We start from the raw sequence: 21,041 nt of genomic DNA on the forward strand, positions 1-21,041 counted from the left end.
GTTCTTTGCAAACGCTTGGCAGTCATTAGGCGAAGTCCTATGCATTAAGTGTTACTTGCATACCTTATAAAGACTGAGTTATGGCCCAAGTGTTGGCAGTAGTCTCTGTCCTTGCATTGTTGAAGGCAATGTTGAAGGCATTGGTGTCCATCCGTGCCGGTCAATCTTTAAGCACTGCCTCCTAAAAGCACAAGATCAGGCAATTCCAAAATATCTGAAGTCAGGCAGGTGGGGCAGAAGGCTGGCCTGGCTGACCAGGAATCTTCTACTGGAGCTTAGGCGAAAAAAGAAAGTGTACGGCTGCTGGAAGGAGGGTCAGGCGACGAGGAAGGAATACAGGGATGCTGTTTGTGTTTGTAGGGAGCAAATTTGTGTGGCCAAAGCCCAACTAGAGTTGAAGCTGGCCACGTCTGTGGGAGACAATAAAAAAGGTTTTTTTAGATATGTGAACAGAAAAAGGAGAACCAAAGAAAACATAGGTCCACTACTAGATGGGGAGGGTCTCCTCACAGACAATGACATAGGCAAAGCAGAGACGTTTAACGCCTTCTTCGCCTCTGTCTTCAACACTGATGATGGGCTTTGCGACCCAGGGTACCCTGAGCTGGAGGACCATGACGGTGGGAATGACAAACTCCCAACCGACCCTGAACGTGTGCGGGATTTGCTGCTCCACGTGGATCCATACTAGTCCATGGGTCCGGATGGGATTCATCCCAGGGTGCTTAAAGAGCTGGCTGACATCATCGCAGGACCTCTCTCAATTATTTTTCAACGATCTTGGGAATCTGGAGAGGTCCCAGTGGACTGGAAGCTGGCAAATGTTGTGCCAATTTTCAAGAAGGGTAAGAAAGAAGACCCTAGCAATTACAGGCCTGTCAGTCTCACGTCAGTGCCTGGTAAAATTATGGAGAGGATGATCCTTGAAGTTAGTGAAGCGCACCTGGGGGACAATGCAGTCATTGGTCCCAGCCAGCATGGGTTCATGAGGGGTAGGTCCTGCGTAACAAATTTGATTTCCTTTTATGATAAGATCACCCATCTAGTCGATCAAGGGAAACCAGCTGATGTGATCTTTTTGGACTTCAGCAAAGCTTTTGACACGGTTTCCCATAGGATCCTACTGGACAAAATGTCCAGCATACAGCTAAACAAAAACATCATGCGATGGGTGAGCAATTGGCTGATGGGCAGGGCTCAAAGGGTTGTGGTAAATGGGGCCACATCTGGCTGGTGGATGGTCACTAGTGGGGTCCCTCAAGGCTCCATTTTAGGGCCAGTCCTCTTCAATGTTTTCATAAATGATTTGGATGTAGGACTAGAAGGTGTTTTGAGCAAATTTGCTGACGACACCAAACTTGGAGGAGTTGTGGACTCAGATGAGAGTGGAAAGGCCTTGCAGAGAGATCTGGACAGATTGGAGAGCTGGGCGATCACCAACCACATGAAGTTTAACAAAAGCAAGTGCCGGGTCCTGTACCTGGGACGGGGCAACCCTGGCTGTACGTACAGACTGGGCCACGAGATGCTGGAGAGCAGCCCCGCAGAGAGGGATCTGGGGGTTGTGGTTGACAGCAAGTTGAATATGAGCCAGCAGTGTGCCCTGGCAGCCAGGAGGGCCAACCGTATCCTGGGATGCATCAAGCACGGCATTGCTAGTCGGTCGAGGGAAGGGATTGTCCCGCTCTACTCTGCGCTGGTGCGGCCTCACCTCGAGTACTGTGTGCAGTTCTGGGCACCACGGTACAAAAAGGACATTAAACTGTTGGAGAGTGTCCAGAGGAGGGCGAAGATGGTGAAGGGCCTAGAGGGGAAGACATATGAGGAGCGGCTGAGGTCACTTGGCCTGTTCAGCCTGGAGAAGAGGGCTGAGGGGGGACCTCATCGCGGTCTACAACTTCCTCGCGAGGGGGAGTGGAGAGGCAGGTGACCTATTCTCCGTTATCACCAGTGATAGGACCCGTGGGAATGGTGTTAAGCTGAGGCAGGGGAGTTTAGGCTGGACATCAGGAAGAGGTTCTCCACCGAAAGGGTGGTCGCACACTGGAACAGGCTCCCCAGTGAAGTAGTCACTGCAGCAAGCCTGTCTGAATTTAAGAAGCGATTGGCCTGTGCACTTAGTCACATGGTCTAAACTTTTGGGCAGACCTGTGCGGTGCCAGGATTTGGACTTGATGATCCTTATGGGTCCCTTCCAGCTCGGGATATTCTATGATTCTATGATTCTATGAATTCTCTAAATTTTTTCCATCCTAAATTAAAGATCATAACTTGAATGCTTTTTTATGTGCATCAGATGTTGTAATTGACATGATTAAGATGAATAAATCACAGAATCACAGAATCATCTAGGTTGGAAGAGACCTCCAAGATCACCTAGTCCAAACTATGACCTAACACTAACAAGTCCTCCACATGTCACAAATAGGCCTTGCATGTCACAAATAGGCCATCACATTTGCCGGATGGCTGCTAACATAGGTACCGGATAGGTAAATTGAAAGTCAGTTAAGTCTCCTTTGTTTTCTTAAAGTATTTGTTGGAGTTGACTTTGCATCCTCAACCTTATGGTGCTCACAAAGACGAGCTCTTCTTACAGTTTGCTTAGTTTTTGTAGTGAATGTTAATATTTAAAAATTAAAAATTGAGGAGGTTGCTGGAAGTACTTCTGTGGCAGTAGGAACAGTACTTCTGAAAGAGAAGACTGTTTATATTTAAGAGGAACTTATGTGATAGAGAAGGGGAATGGTGTGTTTCCAGTCTGTACTACGTTCCAGAAGGCACTTTAGTTTTTTGTGTTCCATCTGCAGAAAAAGACAAAGGTACTTATTGTCAAAACAAACAAACAACCCCCACCTCCCCTCCCCCCTCCCCCCCCCCCCCCCCCCAAGATTTCCAGTGATACGTACATATCCTGGTTGAACTATTTCATTCACTGAGTAAAAAATACTTTCTGTGGAAAGAGAAAGCTCCAGCTCACCTGTGGCAATTGCTTGTCTGTACAGTTCTCAGCCCAATGGGGTCATCATTTCTGTATGAGATTCAAACTGTACAGAGGTCAGATGATTTCAGCTACAACAGGCTTTTTTTCCAGAATGTTTGATTAGAGTACAGAAACCAACACTTGTATACTGGCCTTAGCATTCTGTGTTTTAAAAAAAGTTTCTGAATGTACAATTAAACCATCACTTGACAAAACTTACCAGTGACACCTGTTGACTTCATAATTACTTCACCCTGGAAAATTTTGGAATGAACTTTCCAATCTGTGTGTACTAGAGCTCCATGGTACAGGACATTGTAGGAAACCAGACTGAATACTTTTTTTAATATCCACCTGTTTTTTCAACAAATATTGAACTAATTGGGCTGCTTCAATGGCATCAATGTATAAAGGTTAAAATATTTCTTTACAAATAATAGCTGAACATTTATATAAGAAACATTTTATATGCATCTAATTAGTGGGATAATGCATTATACCTTCTTATCAAAATTAAGTTCTATACATCTAGGAATTAAACATACAATTCAATCTATATTTAATTTATACAAGGACAATTGTATTTGACACAGAGGCTGTCTGCTCTAAGACATTCTAAGTATGAAATAAGAGCAAATTATTGGCATGAATATGATTTTTTTGTGATTATGAAAATAAATATAAACTTATTTAATTAAGAGTGCTTTAAAAATAAAATGCGAGTTAGGTTTCTCCTAATTTTTGCTGTTACCATCCATGCTCGTCTTTACCGTTCCTCTTCCATTTTTGAATAGCCTTCAAGTTAAGCAAAATGTGGCAGTAGTCTCAGCAGTCCCATAATTTGTTATATACCTTCCTAGGTATTTTATATGCATGGTACATGATCAGATAAACAAAATATGAGTGGGATTTTGGAGGTTTAAGTTTATCAAAGTACTGTTCCCTGCAGAGAAAATAGACTGGAGCATAGCTAGTAAAACACTCGTTCATATTGATCCAGAGTAATGTAAGGGAATCTTCTGGATCCATGTGGACTCCTTTCAGACAGGCACCTCAGGGAAGAGCCAGCCAGGGCTTGAAGCCAGCGCAGTTGTTGTAGCAGCAGACAAAAAATGGGTATGGGCTACTGATACCATCAAAGCCCTTAGTACTGTCTTCACTGAGAACCTTTTCCATTGATTATGAACCTTTTCTATTGATTAGTGATGTGTTCTAATGCATCCTTTCCCTTCCCTTACTTGGTTTTCCATTTAGCTAGTTCCTCTTCCTGCATACCAACCTGAATATCCATACTTTAAAAAAAAAAAGGTAACAATTGGTGGAAAAAAATGGCTACATCAACAGTACTGTCTACTTAGCTTGTTTGTTCCGGTCCTTTCCTTTGCTTGTCTTATTTAAACAGATTCTGAAATATTTGGATGATATTTAAGTAATCTTCTAGCACAGAGTGGTCCTTAGGTGCGATTGGAATAAACAGGAGTAATATGAATAAATGCATCTGAATTGAAGAATATTGTAGTTTTCTCTTGGTCAAATAATCTCTTAAAAACAGGAAGTTCTATTATATTTGTAGGTGGACCAGTAGAAACATAAATTAAATGTTATAATCACTCCCATGACTATCTACAATTTCTAAAACTTTTTTTTTTTTTTTAATATGCAGGAATCTGAAGGGTGTTATAGTTACTCTGAGTGAAAATGGACATCTGCAGTGTTCCTACCTTGGAACTGATCCTTCATTCTTCCAGGCTCCTAGAGTTGATTCTAAGGAAGTAAACTATGAAGAATTCAATGCTGAAATGAAAGAGCTTCAGAAAATCATCAGGGAAGCTATGAAGACACAAGGTATATTACTCCCATTTATATAAATGTACTGATGTTTAACCGACTGGGTTTCATTTGTTTGTATATACAGTTTATATTTCTTTTTTCATAATGCCTGTTGGAACTTTCAAGATATTTACGCTCGATTGCAGATAATTCTCATTAATGCAAGGACTTTGACAATAAAAATGACATTGCATATACTACCCAAAAGCAAGAAAATTTCAGTAATTTCACAGCAACAGCCTGCTATACCTCTCAGGCTTCAGAGAGAGCAGAAATATTGCCAAATTCTCTGCTTTCTTATTACAAATTTTCTTAAACATCATGCAGTTAATAAAGAATGACTTGTAGTAAAAACAACTTTTCTGTTGCCTCTTTCAAAAGTGATTGTATTTGAAAAACATACTAAGAGATATAAAAAGCTAAATAAATTAACATGGTAAACTGGAATTTACCCACAGTGCACACACTGGGCACTGGAACAGGCTTCATGCTCTGGAACAGGCTTCCCAGGGAATTGGTGACAGCATCAAGCCTGTCAGAGTTCAAAAAGTGTTTGGACAATGCTCTCAGACACATGGTTTGCTTTTTTAGGTAGTCTTGTGTGGAGCCAGGAGTTGGACTCAATGATCCTTGTGGGTCCTTTCCAACTCAGGATATTCTGTGATTCTTTGATTCTTATAATTTGCATTGAGTTATTTAAGTATCAGCACATGATTTCTACAAAGATCATGCAAAATTTGTATTTTTATAACTGAGTTTTTAAACAGTGGATCTGACTCTCACAGGGAATTGGAAGCATGTGATTCTACAGAAAACTGTGGAAAAAATGTCTTAGACAAATAGAAAGAACCAATTAAAATCTCTTCCTGCTGATAGTTAGCATGTTCTTAAAATGCATTAAAGAAATAGTTGTGGTTTTCTTTGCTGAAAATTCCTAGAAAATGAGAAGAGATTTGTAAACTGCACTCATAAGCTTGATTCTACAATGCAAAGTTTCTTGTTTTTTTTTTTTTAATTAAATGTAACTTTGTCAATTATTGTTATAATAGACTAATTTAGGTTGTTTGTTTAATTTAACAAACCCAGTAATTGGTTATTTAAACATATATGCATGTGTGTAAAATTTTGTTGCTTTTACCACAGCCCTTCTTATAAGTATTTGAATGCTTTGTCTGGCTATCATAACCAAAGGAAAGAATAGCATGATGGAAGGAATAAATCCCTTCATGAAGTGAATAAACTTTTGTTTATTTGTCTTAACATATTGTATGGAAGATATTTAGAGTAAGAAGACATAACTGTCCTTTGTAACTTTTCTAGTAAAAATGTGATAGTATAAGATTGATGTATTGATGACCTTTTTACTTTATTCTCTTGTTTTTAATGTTTTTTTTTGTTTGTTTGTTTGTTTTTTTTCTTCCTCAAGATCTTTCTAATCTGATTTAAGGTATTGCAGTGGTGATTTCAGATGTGTTTTTTATGAATGTTCTCTTCATTGTGGAGATATGCTCTAATGAAATTTTTGTACTGGTTTAACTGGATGTAAAGCTTGTTGGAAAACTTTTCACTTAGTTATGAAGAATGCCTTTCAGTTTAGGATGTTTTGGCTTTGTTTCATTTTGGCTTTTTTAGATCTTTTAGCTAGGTCTTAAAATAACTGTTAATCACGGCTGGTTGAATACAAAACACCTTTGAGTGCTGGTCACCATTCAGTTACTCTAAACATGATCTTTAAAATGAACCATTGATTTTTCTGTCTTGTGATTTCACATGTATGCAGTAAGAGCTGGTGTTGTTTTGAAAACATATACCCTTACATGGAAATAATTTTTCTTTGTTTCATTTTGACTTCCAAAAATGGAAGGCATTTAGAATTAGGTCATCATACAAAAAACTTAGAGCAGTTATTTCCATAAATAAGTCATGTATTTCTGTTCAGTGCTGACCGTTAAACTGTTGAACTTTAGTTGTTTTATACATTTTGGAGAAGAAGGTTTTATATTACAAACTGATGAAATATTTTTAAATACATAGCTGCTAAGCTAACTTAACCCTAATGTTACTTGCATCAGTCTGGATGACATAAGCAATTAACCATAGGTGTTTGACTCAGTTTAATATCAAAAAAAAATGGAAGCTTACGTGTGGTGAGGCACACGCACAGTTTGCCAGAGAAGCTGTGGATGCCCCATACCTGGAAGTGTTCAAGGCCAGGCTGCATGGGGCCTTGGGCAACCTGGTCTAGTAGAAAGTGCCCCTGCCCATGGCAGAGGGGTTGGAATTAGATGGTCTTTAAGGTCCCTTCCAACCCAAACCATTCTAGGATCTGTGTAAACATTGGTCTGTGTCCTATTTCTAACAGAAAGATGATAGCACAACAGAAGTTGCATCATACTTTGCTTGAAAAAACATCCTGAAGGAGAAATGGTTAAATAGGGTTAGAAAAGGAAGATATTTTCTTATCCATACATGTGCAAAAGATTGTGTTGAGTCTTGTGCAATTGTCAGAACCAGTTGTGTGCAAATTGGTCATGGCACTATGAAACAGGCTTAGGCTTCTTTAGTAGGTGATCTTGGAGGAACATGCTTGGTTTTGCTTTTCATTTTTCCTTAAAGTAAAAATTTTCTTTGAGCACAAGAAAATGAAATCTTAATTTCTCTGGTTATCTTAATAGTTTTTTTCCAATGACTCTCTTATTAGAAAGAGACATAATGTGCTTCTTACTAGTTGTGGGTTGTTTTCAGGACCCTGTATACAATGCAATTCTTGCAGCTTTCTGGATGTGCTCATGTGCTCATTTTTCCAATGCAAATGTTAACTTCATCTTTCATTAAGTTTTTTACTGTTTGTTACTTTAGGAACTATGAATTTCCTGTTTTTTGTTTTGTTTTGTTTTTTCCCTGACACATTTAGTTTTGAGAGATAGAAGTGCATTGCAGAAAGACACAAATACCACAGAGCCAGACTTTATTCTTTCTCTTTCCTCTCCTTTCTCTGTCTTCAAAATGATTATATAATTTGTTATGGTATTTAAATGCCTTGCTTTTAATCCTTGTGATATTTTTTGCATATGTGAATCTGTATAAGTTTTTATATCATGCATATAAATGAGTTCATGCCATTCTTTACCTTGTGTGTTAACATTCCTGGAAATAATCAGGTAACATATTGTAACCAAGCCCTATATAGCATAAAACACTCTTAAACCTTTAAAAATCTGTTTTAGTTATGCTACAGATGTTATGTTCTATGTTAGACAGAACATTTCTGTCAAGCTTATTATCAAATTATTTAGATGGAAGTGCACCAAATGAGACCTGTGCTGTGTATTTTGTGATAGTTGTTTACTATAGGTGTACTATTATATGCACATGTGGAAATAAGTTTAAACAAAACAAAAACTTTCTCATATTTTTCCTGGGACTGGATCATGAATAGTATATGTAAAATCCTGTTATAGAATGCATCTAAATTCTTTTTTTTTTTTTCATGCACAAATCAGGTTTAGGCTGTCTATAGAAATCTTACAAAACTCAGAACTTTCTTTGTTCAAAGAGTATATGCATTGTTTTTTTCATTACAGTAATAGGTGTAATTATGTAAAAGTCTGGAAATTGATGCTGTTGGAATTGTATTTAGGAACATAGATGCACAAATGTTAAAGGAGAGCTGAATGATTTTTCTTGTTTTCTTTCAGATATTTTACCCCAATCTGAAAAACGGAGAGATCTAATTGTCACTGCAGAAGTTTCACCAGACTTGGATGCAGAATCTGTATGTACATGTATAAAAAGGAATAGCAAACCTTTTTGAAAGTCATAGTAGCCCCTTTTTGCAAGCAGTGCCAAATCTTAGGTGCAGTGTACAGATCTGCCTTGGGTGGACCAAGCCATGTTCAGCTGGGTGCCAGGTTTTATGCAAAGCAACTGACAGTCCAAATTCATTGTCTGTTAGATGTGTGGTGTCCCCATGTGTGTCATTTACAACTGTGTACTGTGACCACTTCTTGGCCCTGCTCTTACCTTAGTGCTTTTTGCCTCCATGGCTTTTCATATGGTCCTGGGACTTGAGGGACTTTCAGACAAATACATGAACGGACTGTCTCATATCTGCTGCTACCTGATATGCTGCTCTCCATCATGCAATTGTGCTGTTAACAGCCACTAACTTGCTATTATCGTTATAGCATATGTTTAGAGACCACTTTCTAATGCTTTAGAGTTTTGACAGGCTTTCCTCTGTCTTTAACTGTTCAGATCACTGGGAGAGGAAATTAGAAATAAATTGAAAATTAGTCAATAACTATACCTATTATTTATGCAGCAATTTAGTTATATAAAATACTGCACAATACTGAGTTATTAAAGTTCACTGCTGCCTGTTGGGTAAGTGGATGTAACTTGTACACTTGTGCTTTTTAGATTTGAAAACAGCAATGAAATATGAGGTATTTTTGTAGGAGAAATGTACATATCATAGCTCTAATGATTCTAAAATTAATAACTTGCAATGCATAAGTAAGCACATGCTATTTTTCTTCTGTTTTGTATGAGTAATATTTAAGGCTGCTTGCAGTCATATTTACTGTTTGAGGTAACGTTGTCTTGTGCACTTTCTGGCCTATTTCTCAGTTTGTAGTATAACATAAGCCTTATCCTCATAACGATAGTTGAAACATCTGAAATAGTCATTTCTATTTGTTTATATTTGTGGGACTGAGTTTCTGCATAGCACCACCTGTCCATCAATTAAAACACGTTTTTGTTAATCATTTTAACTTAAGTAAATAAAACTTAGTATCTTTTTTCTGGGGACCTTTTCAATTCTTGGCTAAGCAAAAGTAAGTGAAGAAACTTTCTTAGGATCTGGGATAACTTTGTAATAATGAGAATTGTTAAAGCAGTTAATAATTTGGGGGGAAACAGAAGTGTCATCCTGTGGATCTTTTAAAGATAGAATGTACTAATCATTCAATGATGCATTGTAATGAGTAATCTTCGTCAAGGTATCATTCAATATTATCTGGCATAGCAGCCTAGATAGAGTTTTTTGCTCTTATTTGCATATGTAACTTATGAAAAACAGTTCAAATTAAAATTTAGGTGATCTTACATCGTTGCTTAAAGGTTTTTCATGTGAGGCTTTCAGAAACATGGTCATTGCAACATAACATCTGTAATTAGTCATATCTAGCCACTGATTTCTACAAAACTAATTTTTCATGACTAACGTTTTAAAAATACACAAAACTGCTTTTAAATACTTTTATACATCTATTTGATAACTTTATTTAGAGTCTATTTTTATTACTGTTGCTGCTGATACTAGTTGATGAAGAGACCTTTTTATAATATGGACTAGCACTTGCCTACAGAAAAGACTAGTTGATGGTAAAAAAAAGGACAGTGACATGATCTTGGCTAACCGTAATAATCTGCTCACATCACTTAAAATTGCTAGACCTGTAGAATGCTCTAATCTTGTACTCATTTGCTCAATCTTCCACTTGTAGATGGTCTGCTTTGAATATAAGTAACTCAATATACCAGATGAATCATGGCCTTGAATCTTTATTGCCCAAGGCCATCCATATATTTTAGTTTCCTGAGAGGTATAATTTCCTAGATGTTCCTTCAGTATCTATCTAGGAAGTAAACGTATAGTAAGACACTTAATGAATTAGGATCAATAAAGCAAATGTGAGAATAATTTTAGGGCTTGTACAGGTTTGCGAATACTACTTCTGCTCATTTGAAAAGATTTAAATTGTGATATGTGGTAGGAGCAAAGAGTATACAGATATGTTAGAATGGATTAGATAATCAAATGGAGGACCATTATGGTTATTTGACACCACCTCCTAAGTACAGCCTCTGATTCAGGAAGTCCCAACTGATTTCTGAAAGCTGAATATGGTAGACCAGGGCAAGAATCAGTCTCTTTGCACCCATGTTATTTCTTCAGGATCATCCACTGGTCACTGTCAGAGCCAGTGTACTCGACAAGCCAATCATCTAATCCAGTATGAAAGACCCTATGTTTTTATATTGTGAAAAGGTATACAGCAGTTGAATGAAACTTCTACTTCTAGAGAGAGCCTACCAACCTCCTGACTTCTTAGGAACTTTGCATATGTGAACTTTATAGTGGCGTGCTGGGATGAAAGAGTGTGGATAGAGCACAGCGGATTGTTTTAAACTTACTCTTATCATGAGAAGGTATACATTCATGTGAGGAATTTAGTATTACAGCAGTAGTGAAGTATTCCTTTAAAATAAACTAGTTCAAACATGTTGGAACACTTCTTAAACTGTTGAGACAACCCTGATGCAAAATGAAATCTGATCATATAACAAGATATTAAAACAAGCTGTAGTGCCAAGATGATTTTTTCATTAGATGGAATTGCATCTTGAAATAGATATAAGTGGGAATAAAAAAATGCCTGCCATAATATTCTTTTGAAGTTCAAAATATATTTCTGATTAGAAGATTGTGTGCAATGACTTTGTAGTACATGCTAGGATGTGTATATAATACGTTGGCAGATTGGAGGTCACCTTTCCCTACTGAGTAACAGGAGGAGTTTCCAAAATTGAAATAAATATACAGTAGGAAGAAGCATGCCAAGCAAAACAGTTTCAAATATTCATATATACATCAAAGTGTATTAGTTCCTTATATACATAACATTCATGACCTTTTGCTATCCTTTTTGCAGGCAATTTCAAACAGAGGCTTTACATTTTCAGGAGCTCAGAAATGTATTTTGTGTATTTTAATCTGTCATCAGAATGATAAGTCCTTTACAGTTAATTCCCTATTTACCATATTGATGGTAGGAGAGTAATATTACATTCATTGTGTTCATTCATGTGTAATATTGAATTTACTCTGTTTTCTTCTTCACAGAAAGCCATTGACAGTGAGGTAAAAGCAGAGGTAGTACCATCAGTAACAGTAAAGGTACTGTGCCTTACTCAAACCATAGCAAACAGTGACGGCAAATTTTAGAAAACCTGTAATATTTTCTGTGTATTTCACTTAGATTATGAAAATGAGTAGAATTTGAAATGCTGTTATATACTTTTGTTTTTCCCTTCATATAACAGGTGTTTATCTTGCATGCCTTCTGTTGAAGTGGTTGGAATCTTATTTCTGTGATGTTTATCAAGAAACAAACAAAAAAAAATTAGGGTGGAGGGAAGTTGTTCTTGAAGTTTAAGAATATTTTCCCAACACTTTTCAAAGAGAATAAATATTTATTCAAAATTTGAAGGTAGCTGCCTTTTCACTTGTCAATAAGCAAAAATAGACTTTCTCTTGTAAAAACAATTTAACAGTTTTTGTTAGTACAAAAAAGCCAGGAAAATCTAATTTGAAAATTGATACAAATGCAGCCCTCCCTGAGGACTGTTACCTCTGGTTCTAAAGAAAGTATAAACGTGCGTGTGCACGTACGTGTGTGCAAGTGTAGTTTCTCCTCAGTATTGCACAAAATATATTTTGAATTTGAGAGGCTTTTGTAGGAGTACAGGTGGAGCAAAATCACGGCCTTGTTTCTGAGAACCTTGCAAGTTCTGCCTCTGTCCTGAGTGAAGAATTCAGAGCCTGACTGGACTATTAATTGAAATGAATTCCCTTACATTACTGTAACTTAGTTGTATTTAGCTCAGCATCTTTCTCTACACTTTAAAATGATTAAAAAAAAAAAAAAGAAAAAAAAAGGCAGGATAAAACCCTAGTCCTGATCAAGTCTGTGACAGTTTTTCTACGAAAACTCAAAGTTCAGCTGGACTGCACTGGGCTGTTGAACAGGCTGTTTGTGAACGTAAGGGTACCTTAAGTAGTATGAATTTATCAGCTTTTAGTTCACATTGGCACTAATTTATAAGTGACCTATTACAGAGGAAAGTATTATATATACAACTACCAAATTCCATTTTTGGAGAGAGGCAACGATTTCAGTATCAGGAACATGAGTAACTCCCATCATTCTCTCTCATCTGCTCTTTACTGTAAGGCAAATGAGAAACGCTTAAAATATGTATGCATGTATTTAAACATTTGATAAGCTTTTTTATGGGAAGACTTTGCTTTCCCCTCCTGTTTACTTGTTTATGCATTTTATGCGTTTTAATGAAACAAAAATAGTAAATCTAGTTTTCATTCATGCAATTATTTCTGGCTTTTTTTTCCTGTGATAAGTTAATTTAACTGATCTTCGTATATGTCTCCATTCAAATTAATAGCACTTGATGGAAAACTCGTTATAGTTAATGGATTCATTTATTTAATATTTGAAAAGTTATAAGTGTTGTTTTTATTTAAGTAAGAAATAATTGCATGTAAGGTTTGCATGGTATGATGCCTGTCAGGCTAATTTGAACTGGAACACTGAATTAGGACAAGTTAAGGACAACTTAAAATTTTATAAAAATCAAAATCAAAATTAAATGTTTTCTTGAGTGATATAACTACAAACAGTTTATATGTATAACTTGCAACTTTTCTGCAAAGTAGGTATTGCTACTAATGAATGTTGTTTGGTCATTGTAATAGAGGTCATTGTACCCACAAAAATCTTCAGGCAATGCGTTATGCATTAAAAAATTTCCAACACTTGTGACGCTTTTAATATATATATATATTTTTAAATTTTGTACAAACCAGAGGCCTGTCAGAAAGTTTTAATAAAACTAGACTCTCGACAAAAGTTACAGTATAAGAGGATCCCTCTTATTTCAGGCTCAGGCTTACATACAGCAGAAAGTCAAACATAACCAAGCAAGTTCTCTACAACTGCAATTGATTGCGGAAGATGCTTAAAAACATACTTGACTCACATGGTTTGGAGGACTGGGCTTCAGGCAGCAATGCATGCATGCAGGATGATGGCAGCTCTAAGTGGTTTACAGCCCTTTCAAACCTTAAAGAGACTGTTGAAGATTTGACTTTGTAAAGTAAGCTGATAAATTACGCAGTTGATGCTCCCACTGGAAAATGTGTAGATGTTGCCTAAATTAGATCTGAAGTGACCAATCTGGGTATAGTAGCTGCTTTAGAAAGATGATAAATAGATAATTGGTTTGCACTGAATTTTTTTTGTGGTTGCAGTCAGCAGATCTGTCAGTGCCCAGCTGGTTGGCTTAAAGATAATGCAAGTGGCTTTACACAGCTGCATTCATTGAATTACATTGGACCTGAAACAGTTCAAAGCTGAGGGCAAAAATGACTTTTTAGAATTGTGTGCCCTTCTTTTGGGGCTGGGGCATGGAGCAGATTGTCTCCAAAAGTAATTTGTGAAAAACATTGTTTTGCTTTTGAAGAAACGCTCTGAATAAAGTTTGGCAGTGACTTCAAATGTCACTGTCTTGACTATAAATTTTCTGAGGTGTGTATTCTCATATTTGTATGTTTTTACCTGACTTAATTAGCATAATAACTGTAAGTGTATTGATTTCTTCTTCACTGTTTCTTTTATGGAAATTCTGGCTTCAGAGAATCACGTTCTTTACCTGATGTATGTACAGAGCTAGATGTGATCCTTCCTGCTTCTTCACTAGCAATAGTGACTATGGATGACTTGACGCCTGTTTGTAGCTCAGATGCATTGTTTTTAAACCAAAGTAAATGTTGCTCTTAATTCATTTAAAGTAGTCTGACTTCCTAACACTTCAATCATTTTATAACAAGTAGTATTTTCCTAAAATGATTTTACCTATCCACAGTGAGCTACTTGGTAGACCAGCAATACAAAAAAGATGATAATGGCAGATAGCATCCATGTGCATACAGACCATAGAATCATTTAGGTTGGGAAAGACCTCTATGGTCATCAAGTCCAACCATTAACCTAGCACTGCCAAGACTACCATTAAACCATGTCCATAAGCACCGTATCTACTTATCTTTTGAACGCCTCCAAGGGTGATGACTCAAGCACTTCCCTGGGCATTCTATTCCAATGCTTCACAACCCTTTCAGTGAACGATTTTTTCCTAATATCCAATGTTAACCTCCCCTGGCACAAGTGGAGGCCATTTACTCTTGTCCTATCACTTGGTGCCTGGGAGAAGAGACCTATCCCTATCACTACAACCTCCTTTGAGGTAGTTATAGAGAGCAATAAGGTCTCCCCTGAGACTCCTGTTCTCTAGGCTAAACAACCCCAGCTCCCTCAGCTGCTTCTCATAAGACTTGTTCCCTAGACCCTTCACCAGCTTTGTTGCCCTTCTCTGGACACTCCCAAGCACCTCGATTTCTGTCTTGTACTGAGGGGCCCAAAACTGAGCACAACTCTTGAGGTATGGCCTCGCCAGAGCTGGGTACAGAGGTACAATCACTTCCCTGGTCCTGCTGGCCACTCTATTTCTGATACAAGCCAGGACGCTGTTGGCCTTCCTGGCCACACTGCTGGCTCATATTCAACTGCCTATCAACCAATGCCCCCAGGTCCCATTCCACTGGGCAGCTTTCCAGCTACTCTTCTCCCAGACTGTAGTGTTGCATGGGGTTGTTGTGCCCCAAGTGTAGGACCATGTTCAGGTGTAGGTCACCACAGTACTTCCTTTTTAGACCTGACTTAAGGACATCCTTTTGATAACCATTGTTTTTGTAGCCTGTTCTTTCTGCAATAGAAGCAGCTGCTCCAGCTTTAGAGTTTGGTCAGCTCTTGTAATCTAGAGATTTAGTTGTGCTGGGTATCGCGTATATGGAGTTTTAGAATTTGTTTCTGTAAAAAAATTTAATAGAACTTAGTTCTAAAGTTACTCAGAAGACCATGAATTGGTCTTTGCAGTTAGAGGAAATAACTTAGGTTAGCTTTGTTCTCATTAATTAATTTATTTATTTTGCTTTAGTTATCTAAAAAAAGGCAATATTTTTATTTTTATCACATTAAAATAAATGCACATGACATTTGGAAAATATTTTAATATGTTAACTAGCAGTTTAGCATTAGGTTGCCTTTGCTTAAGGTTACAAAGAATGTGAGAAGTCACCTCTTTTTTTTGTTGCATTTTAAATTGTTACTTCATATCATTGTAGATAAAAAGGAATTGTAAAAGGAAAATATTATTTCTGCAGTTGAAATTTGAAGTTCTTAAACATTGTTGCTGAATGCTCTTCGCAGATTTTTGTTTTTGCTTTTTTTTTTCTAATTATTTGCTATGCAGAAATTAACTTGTTCCTTTGTTTAAGTACTTCTGTATGTCAATTTCTTTAGGTAACAGTACAAACCAGGGTGACTGCACAGAAACCAAACCTGTCAGTATGTGTACAAGCTCCATTAAGAGTGACCTGTGACCAGTTCATCTTTAATGATTTAGGTAAATTTTTATAGTACTGTTACAGCTATTTTATCATATTACTTTTTCCGAAGATGTTTGAGAGATATAATCCAGCCTTCATCAAGTGCATAGTTGCAGGTACTGCAATGCAAGTAGTTACAAATGTGCCCTATGTACACTCTGCAGCTTTTATTTTCTGTTTGTGGAAGAAGACCAAAAAAAAATATAGGAATGGAGTTGCTTCCTTGGTTACAGTGTGACACATGGTAGGTGAGAAGAGACAGTTGCATGATGGAGAAAGAAAATCAGTTATTGTTTGGTGCTTTCACTGGGGTGTTTTGTTTTGGTGGCAGTTCTGCTTATGTAGAATGGCACTGGTGTTCTAAAAGGAGGGACAGAAAACTTGACCTGTGGCCACTCTAGCGAATGTTCCCAACTTAACTGTGGAATGATCATAGCCTTCTTCCAATAAGGTCACAGGTAGGATCGCCTTGAAAGTTGTAAATGTTTTCTGAGAAGTAGAGAAGTGTGTCCTACTGCCTCAGTTGGAACTGTAGACCACTTATGCTCTGAAATGCTCAGTACTGGACCCTATTGAAACAGAGCTTTACTGACTGCTGCTCTGATCTGAAAGGACAGTTCTTGTGTTTCCTCAACAGGTGAAAGGAACAAAGGGCTGATGGCTTTGTGGAATATTAAAATTGCCACGTAAAATTACATTTGTTTTTGAGATTTTCTGTGTTAGGTGTGTTGAGTTGTTTCACTGGATATGCCTTATGCTAGTTTCCACTCAGAGAGAGTAATTCGTCATTTTCTAATTACATATTTCAAGAAAAAAAGCTTCCACCTCCCCCAAATAAGTATGTTCAGAGATTGATAAAGGTGAGTGAAAGGAAATGACTATCCTAATTTCATAGAATATTTCCTGAAGTACAGGATTTTTTTTTTCCATTTGGATGCTGTTTTTACTGGATTTAATTTTGTATTATTTTTAGAACCAGATTCGTCTGAAACCGTGGTCCTGTCTGTCTTTTTGAAGGGGAATTGTCCTCCATCAGAACTAGAAGGAAATTGTGTGGTTTCATGTAGTACACCAACAGGTGAGCCACTGAAGATTTCAAATTAATTTACATTTTTTAAGGTATTTCTTTACATGTTTCTTGTCAGCTTTCTTTTGAAAAAAAAATATGAAGGCAGTTAGTAATTGAAGAAGTAATAATGTATATCAGAATCTAGTCTTTACTTGTTTTAGTTAATATTTTATGTAGCATCATCAAATTATATAATCAGTTTTAAAAAGGTAAAATCATATGCTTGTGGCTTGGGAAGCAGCTGTACCAGCTTTCCCACCCTGCCCAATCAATTTGCTTCTGTTCTGCTCTTTAAGGAACCACCTCTTGGAGCGAGAAGTTAATTACATTTTCATGACTATTCAGCCTTCTGGGGCTGCCAACAAATGTGACAATAACTGCCTCCATACAGAGGAAGAGGACTTGAATAAGCTTTGGGAATGATTATTCCTCACTTCCCCTTAACAGCTGAATGTATTCATTCTAAACAAATAAACTGACCCAAAAGAATAGAAATTAAGTCGTTCTATTTTATAGACCCCTAATGACGCTACTGATAGAATATGTAAATTCACCCTGCTATCCATAACTGAAGACTAATTCACTTAGTCTTCTACACACAGCCTTGGGAATATGCATCAAGCTACATGAGAAACTGTACTTAGACAGGGTTTCCATGTTAAGTTAAATGCAGCATAAACCAGTTTAAGCAATTTGTTCATTCTTCACTTCTCACTGCTTGGCTTTGCTCCTTCACTTCCTCCCCTGTTGTGCTCACACAATCAGCAGTTATTTCTTAGCCAGATTTGCTGATTTGGTTCATTGTGCAAACACAGAGATCTGTGCCAGCACAAAAGGAAGGGTGATATGGAGTGGGCTAGCATCAAAGAAATGCATGTGGAGATAGAGCTTCTGAGGGGTGGTGATCTTGAGTACATTATCCTATGTATGCACTTTTATTTAAGCATTTACTTCACATCTCACTTGAAACATGGTATTTATGATGATAGTCTAGGTTGTGTGTTGATTGTTAAAATATTTATCTACTTCTAGACAAAAGTGAAACTCATGTTTTTTGAAGAACTTAATCTTACCCTTGTTAGACTAGGCTTGAAGATATGTGCAGAGGAGGGGGAGGAAAAGGATATTCATCACTTTTTTTTTTTTTTTTGAAAGCCTGCACAAACACCTAGTACAACTTCAGTCCTCCTGTATTGTGACCCTCAAACTGTTTATTCCTTGTGAATGAATTTCTGTAACTTCCTAAGCATCCAGTTTAAAGTGATGTGGATTTAGACAGCTTGTGTAGTGTGACTATAGGTAGTATACTTTTGAGCGTCTTGCATCTTCTTATTCTGAAAGCATGCTTTATCTTTTGCTAGCTTTGGTTCTGTGATTTTGCTTTGAAAGATGAAAATATCAAATTTAAATGATATTTCTCATAGTCAAATGAATTTATTATTATTATTATTATTCCATTCAGGTGATATTACCTAAACTTATATTTTTAATTATTAAGTTGAATTTTGCAAGGTTAGGAAAGCAAAGAAATCTTGTATCTTGAATATGTTTATATTTTTAAAAAAATCCCCGGAAGATGACATCTAACAAAATCTGTAAAGTGTAGAAGAAACTTTCTATCATTAAAGATTTTTTTTTTAATTTACAAGACTTCTAAATAAAAGAGCATAAATGTTAATATCTTACTAAATTTTGGATATTCATTAAAATTATTAAGTTGGGATAATTCTGTTCAATTATATACTGATAACAGTGCTTATGCTGCTTGTACAAGGCAATTAAATCCTTAAGTAATGTCCTAGCACCCAAAAATTAACTGCCTTTCTGACTTCATTTTATCTGAATAGAGACCTTTTCTTCTTTTGTTTTTAAGATACTGTGTTTGTGGCCAAATCAGTCTTCAGTGTATCTCTGTGGGATTCATACTGTGGAAGGTTAATGAGTCACTCAGTTGGATAGGATTGTGCTATTGATGAATGTGGTCTTATGTCTGTTTTTTGGCTAGTATTAGGTTTTTATGTATTGTCTACTTAACAAACATGGCTTAAGTTTTTTAAAACCTGTTACTACATTTTCCTTTTTCTCTTATTTGAGTAGCATCTTATGTTTTCTTCTTTTTTTCCTTTTGTGCCATTGCTGGTTATACTGTAGAACTCAATCCTGAAGGTGAGTGAATGGAAAAAAATGCAGATTTTAATGATCTCATGAGCGAGAGTATATACTGAATAAAAGCATATTTGGAAGTGAGCTGTTACTTTCCCTATTATTTCTATACACTTTTTTACTTTCCCAGGTTAGATGGTGCTATGAAGGCATGAATATTTGAGAAATTTGAAAGTGAATGAGGCTTAGAAATAAGAAAAATAAAATCCATGGGGAAAGTAGGAAAGTAGTAAAGACATTTGCTGAAGTATGTCACACTTCAACATATGTACCATAGAATATATGAGAACATATGAGCATACTAAGAGAAGTGAAAAAGTAGATAACTGTTAATGGTTCTCTTCCTCTTCTGGTTTCTGCATATTTCAGGGGTTCTTGAGATGCTGTACAGGAAATAGGTGCTTGAACCATTCTCAGCAAAATACTGCTCTTGGCAAGAATATTTATTTCCCTGTGGCAGGTTTTTAACCTCCACAAAGTTTAAAAATACTATAACAATAATAAATAAAATATGTAAAATAAATGTATATAATTGGAAAGGGTGACATTCTAAAACGGAGGATTTGAATTTTCTGCTTTAAGAAGTTTGTACTCAATATTGAAACCTGTTAATGATTAAGAGAGTACTGTGGCACACAGTGAATTCTCCCTGGCAAAATTTTCTTATGGGTTACTCTAAGGTGCACTAAACTAGATAAATTAGTATCATCAATACCAGAAAAGGCTTCAATGTTGTTGGATGCTGTTCGTGTTTGTAGGGAGCAAATTTGTGTGGCCAAAGCCCAACTAGAGTTGAAGCTGGCCACGTCTGTGGGAGACAATAAAAAAGGTTTTTTTAGATATGTGAACAGAAAAAGGAGAACCAAAGAAAACATAGGTCCACTACTAGATGGGGAGGGTCTCCTCACAGACAATGACATAGGCAAAGCAGAGACGTTTAACGCCTTCTTTGCCTCTGTCTTCAACACTGATGATGGGCTTTGCGACCCAGGGTACCCTGAGCTGGAGGACCATGACGGTGGGAATGACAAACTCCCAACCGACCCTGAACGTGTGCGGGATTTGCTGCTCCACGTGGATCCATACTAGTCCATGGGTCCGGATGGGATTCATCCCAGGGTGCTTAAAGAGCTGGCTGACATCATCGCAGGACCTCTCTCAATTATTTTTCAACGATCTTGGGAATCTGGAGAGGTCCCAGTGGACTGGAAGCTGGCAAATGTTGTGCCAATTTTCAAGAAGGGTAAGAAAGAAGACCCTAGCAATTACAGGCCTGTCAGTCTCACGTCAGTGCCTGGTAAAATTATGGAGAGGATGATCCTTGAAGTTATTGAAGCGCACCTGGGGGACAATGCAGTCATTGGTCCCAGCCAGCATGGGTTCATGAGGGGTAGGTCCTGCGTAACAAATTTGATTTCCTTTTATGATAAGATCACCCATCTAGTCGATCAAGGGAAACCAGCTGATGTGATCTTTTTGGACTTCAGCAAAGCTTTTGACACGGTTTCCCATAGGATCCTACTGGACAAAATGTCCAGCATACAGCTAAACAAAAACATCATGCGATGGGTGAGCAATTGGCTGATGGGCAGGGCTCAAAGGGTTGTGGTAAATGGGGCCACATCTGGCTGGTGGATGGTCACTAGTGGGGTCCCTCAAGGCTCCATTTTAGGGCCAGTCCT

General features: G+C 37.2%; 1 protein-coding gene across 7 annotated transcripts in view; it reads left to right on the top strand.

Annotated features, from left to right (window-relative positions):
* BBS9 (Bardet-Biedl syndrome 9) overlaps positions 1-21,041 on the top strand; it is a 321,265-nt gene that overhangs the window by 58,960 nt on the left and 241,264 nt on the right. For 5 of the 7 annotated variants that reach the window (XM_040548841.1, XM_040548840.1, XM_040548843.1 and 2 more), the window contains exons 10-15: positions 4,647-4,828; positions 8,512-8,588; positions 11,727-11,780; positions 16,042-16,144; positions 17,101-17,205; positions 19,348-19,362. In XM_040548841.1, the coding sequence (XP_040404775.1) occupies positions 4,647-4,828; positions 8,512-8,588; positions 11,727-11,780; positions 16,042-16,144; positions 17,101-17,205; positions 19,348-19,362 (536 nt within the window). The remainder of the gene's footprint in view (positions 1-4,646; positions 4,829-8,511; positions 8,589-11,726; positions 11,781-16,041; positions 16,145-17,100; positions 17,206-19,347; positions 19,363-21,041) is intronic. The other 2 variants (XM_040548842.1, XM_040548845.1) reach the window with 1 other exon arrangement.

Source organism: Cygnus olor, chromosome 2, assembly GCF_009769625.2.
Source record: "Cygnus olor isolate bCygOlo1 chromosome 2, bCygOlo1.pri.v2, whole genome shotgun sequence".
In the NCBI taxonomy this organism is placed as follows: Eukaryota; Metazoa; Chordata; class Aves; order Anseriformes; family Anatidae; genus Cygnus; species Cygnus olor.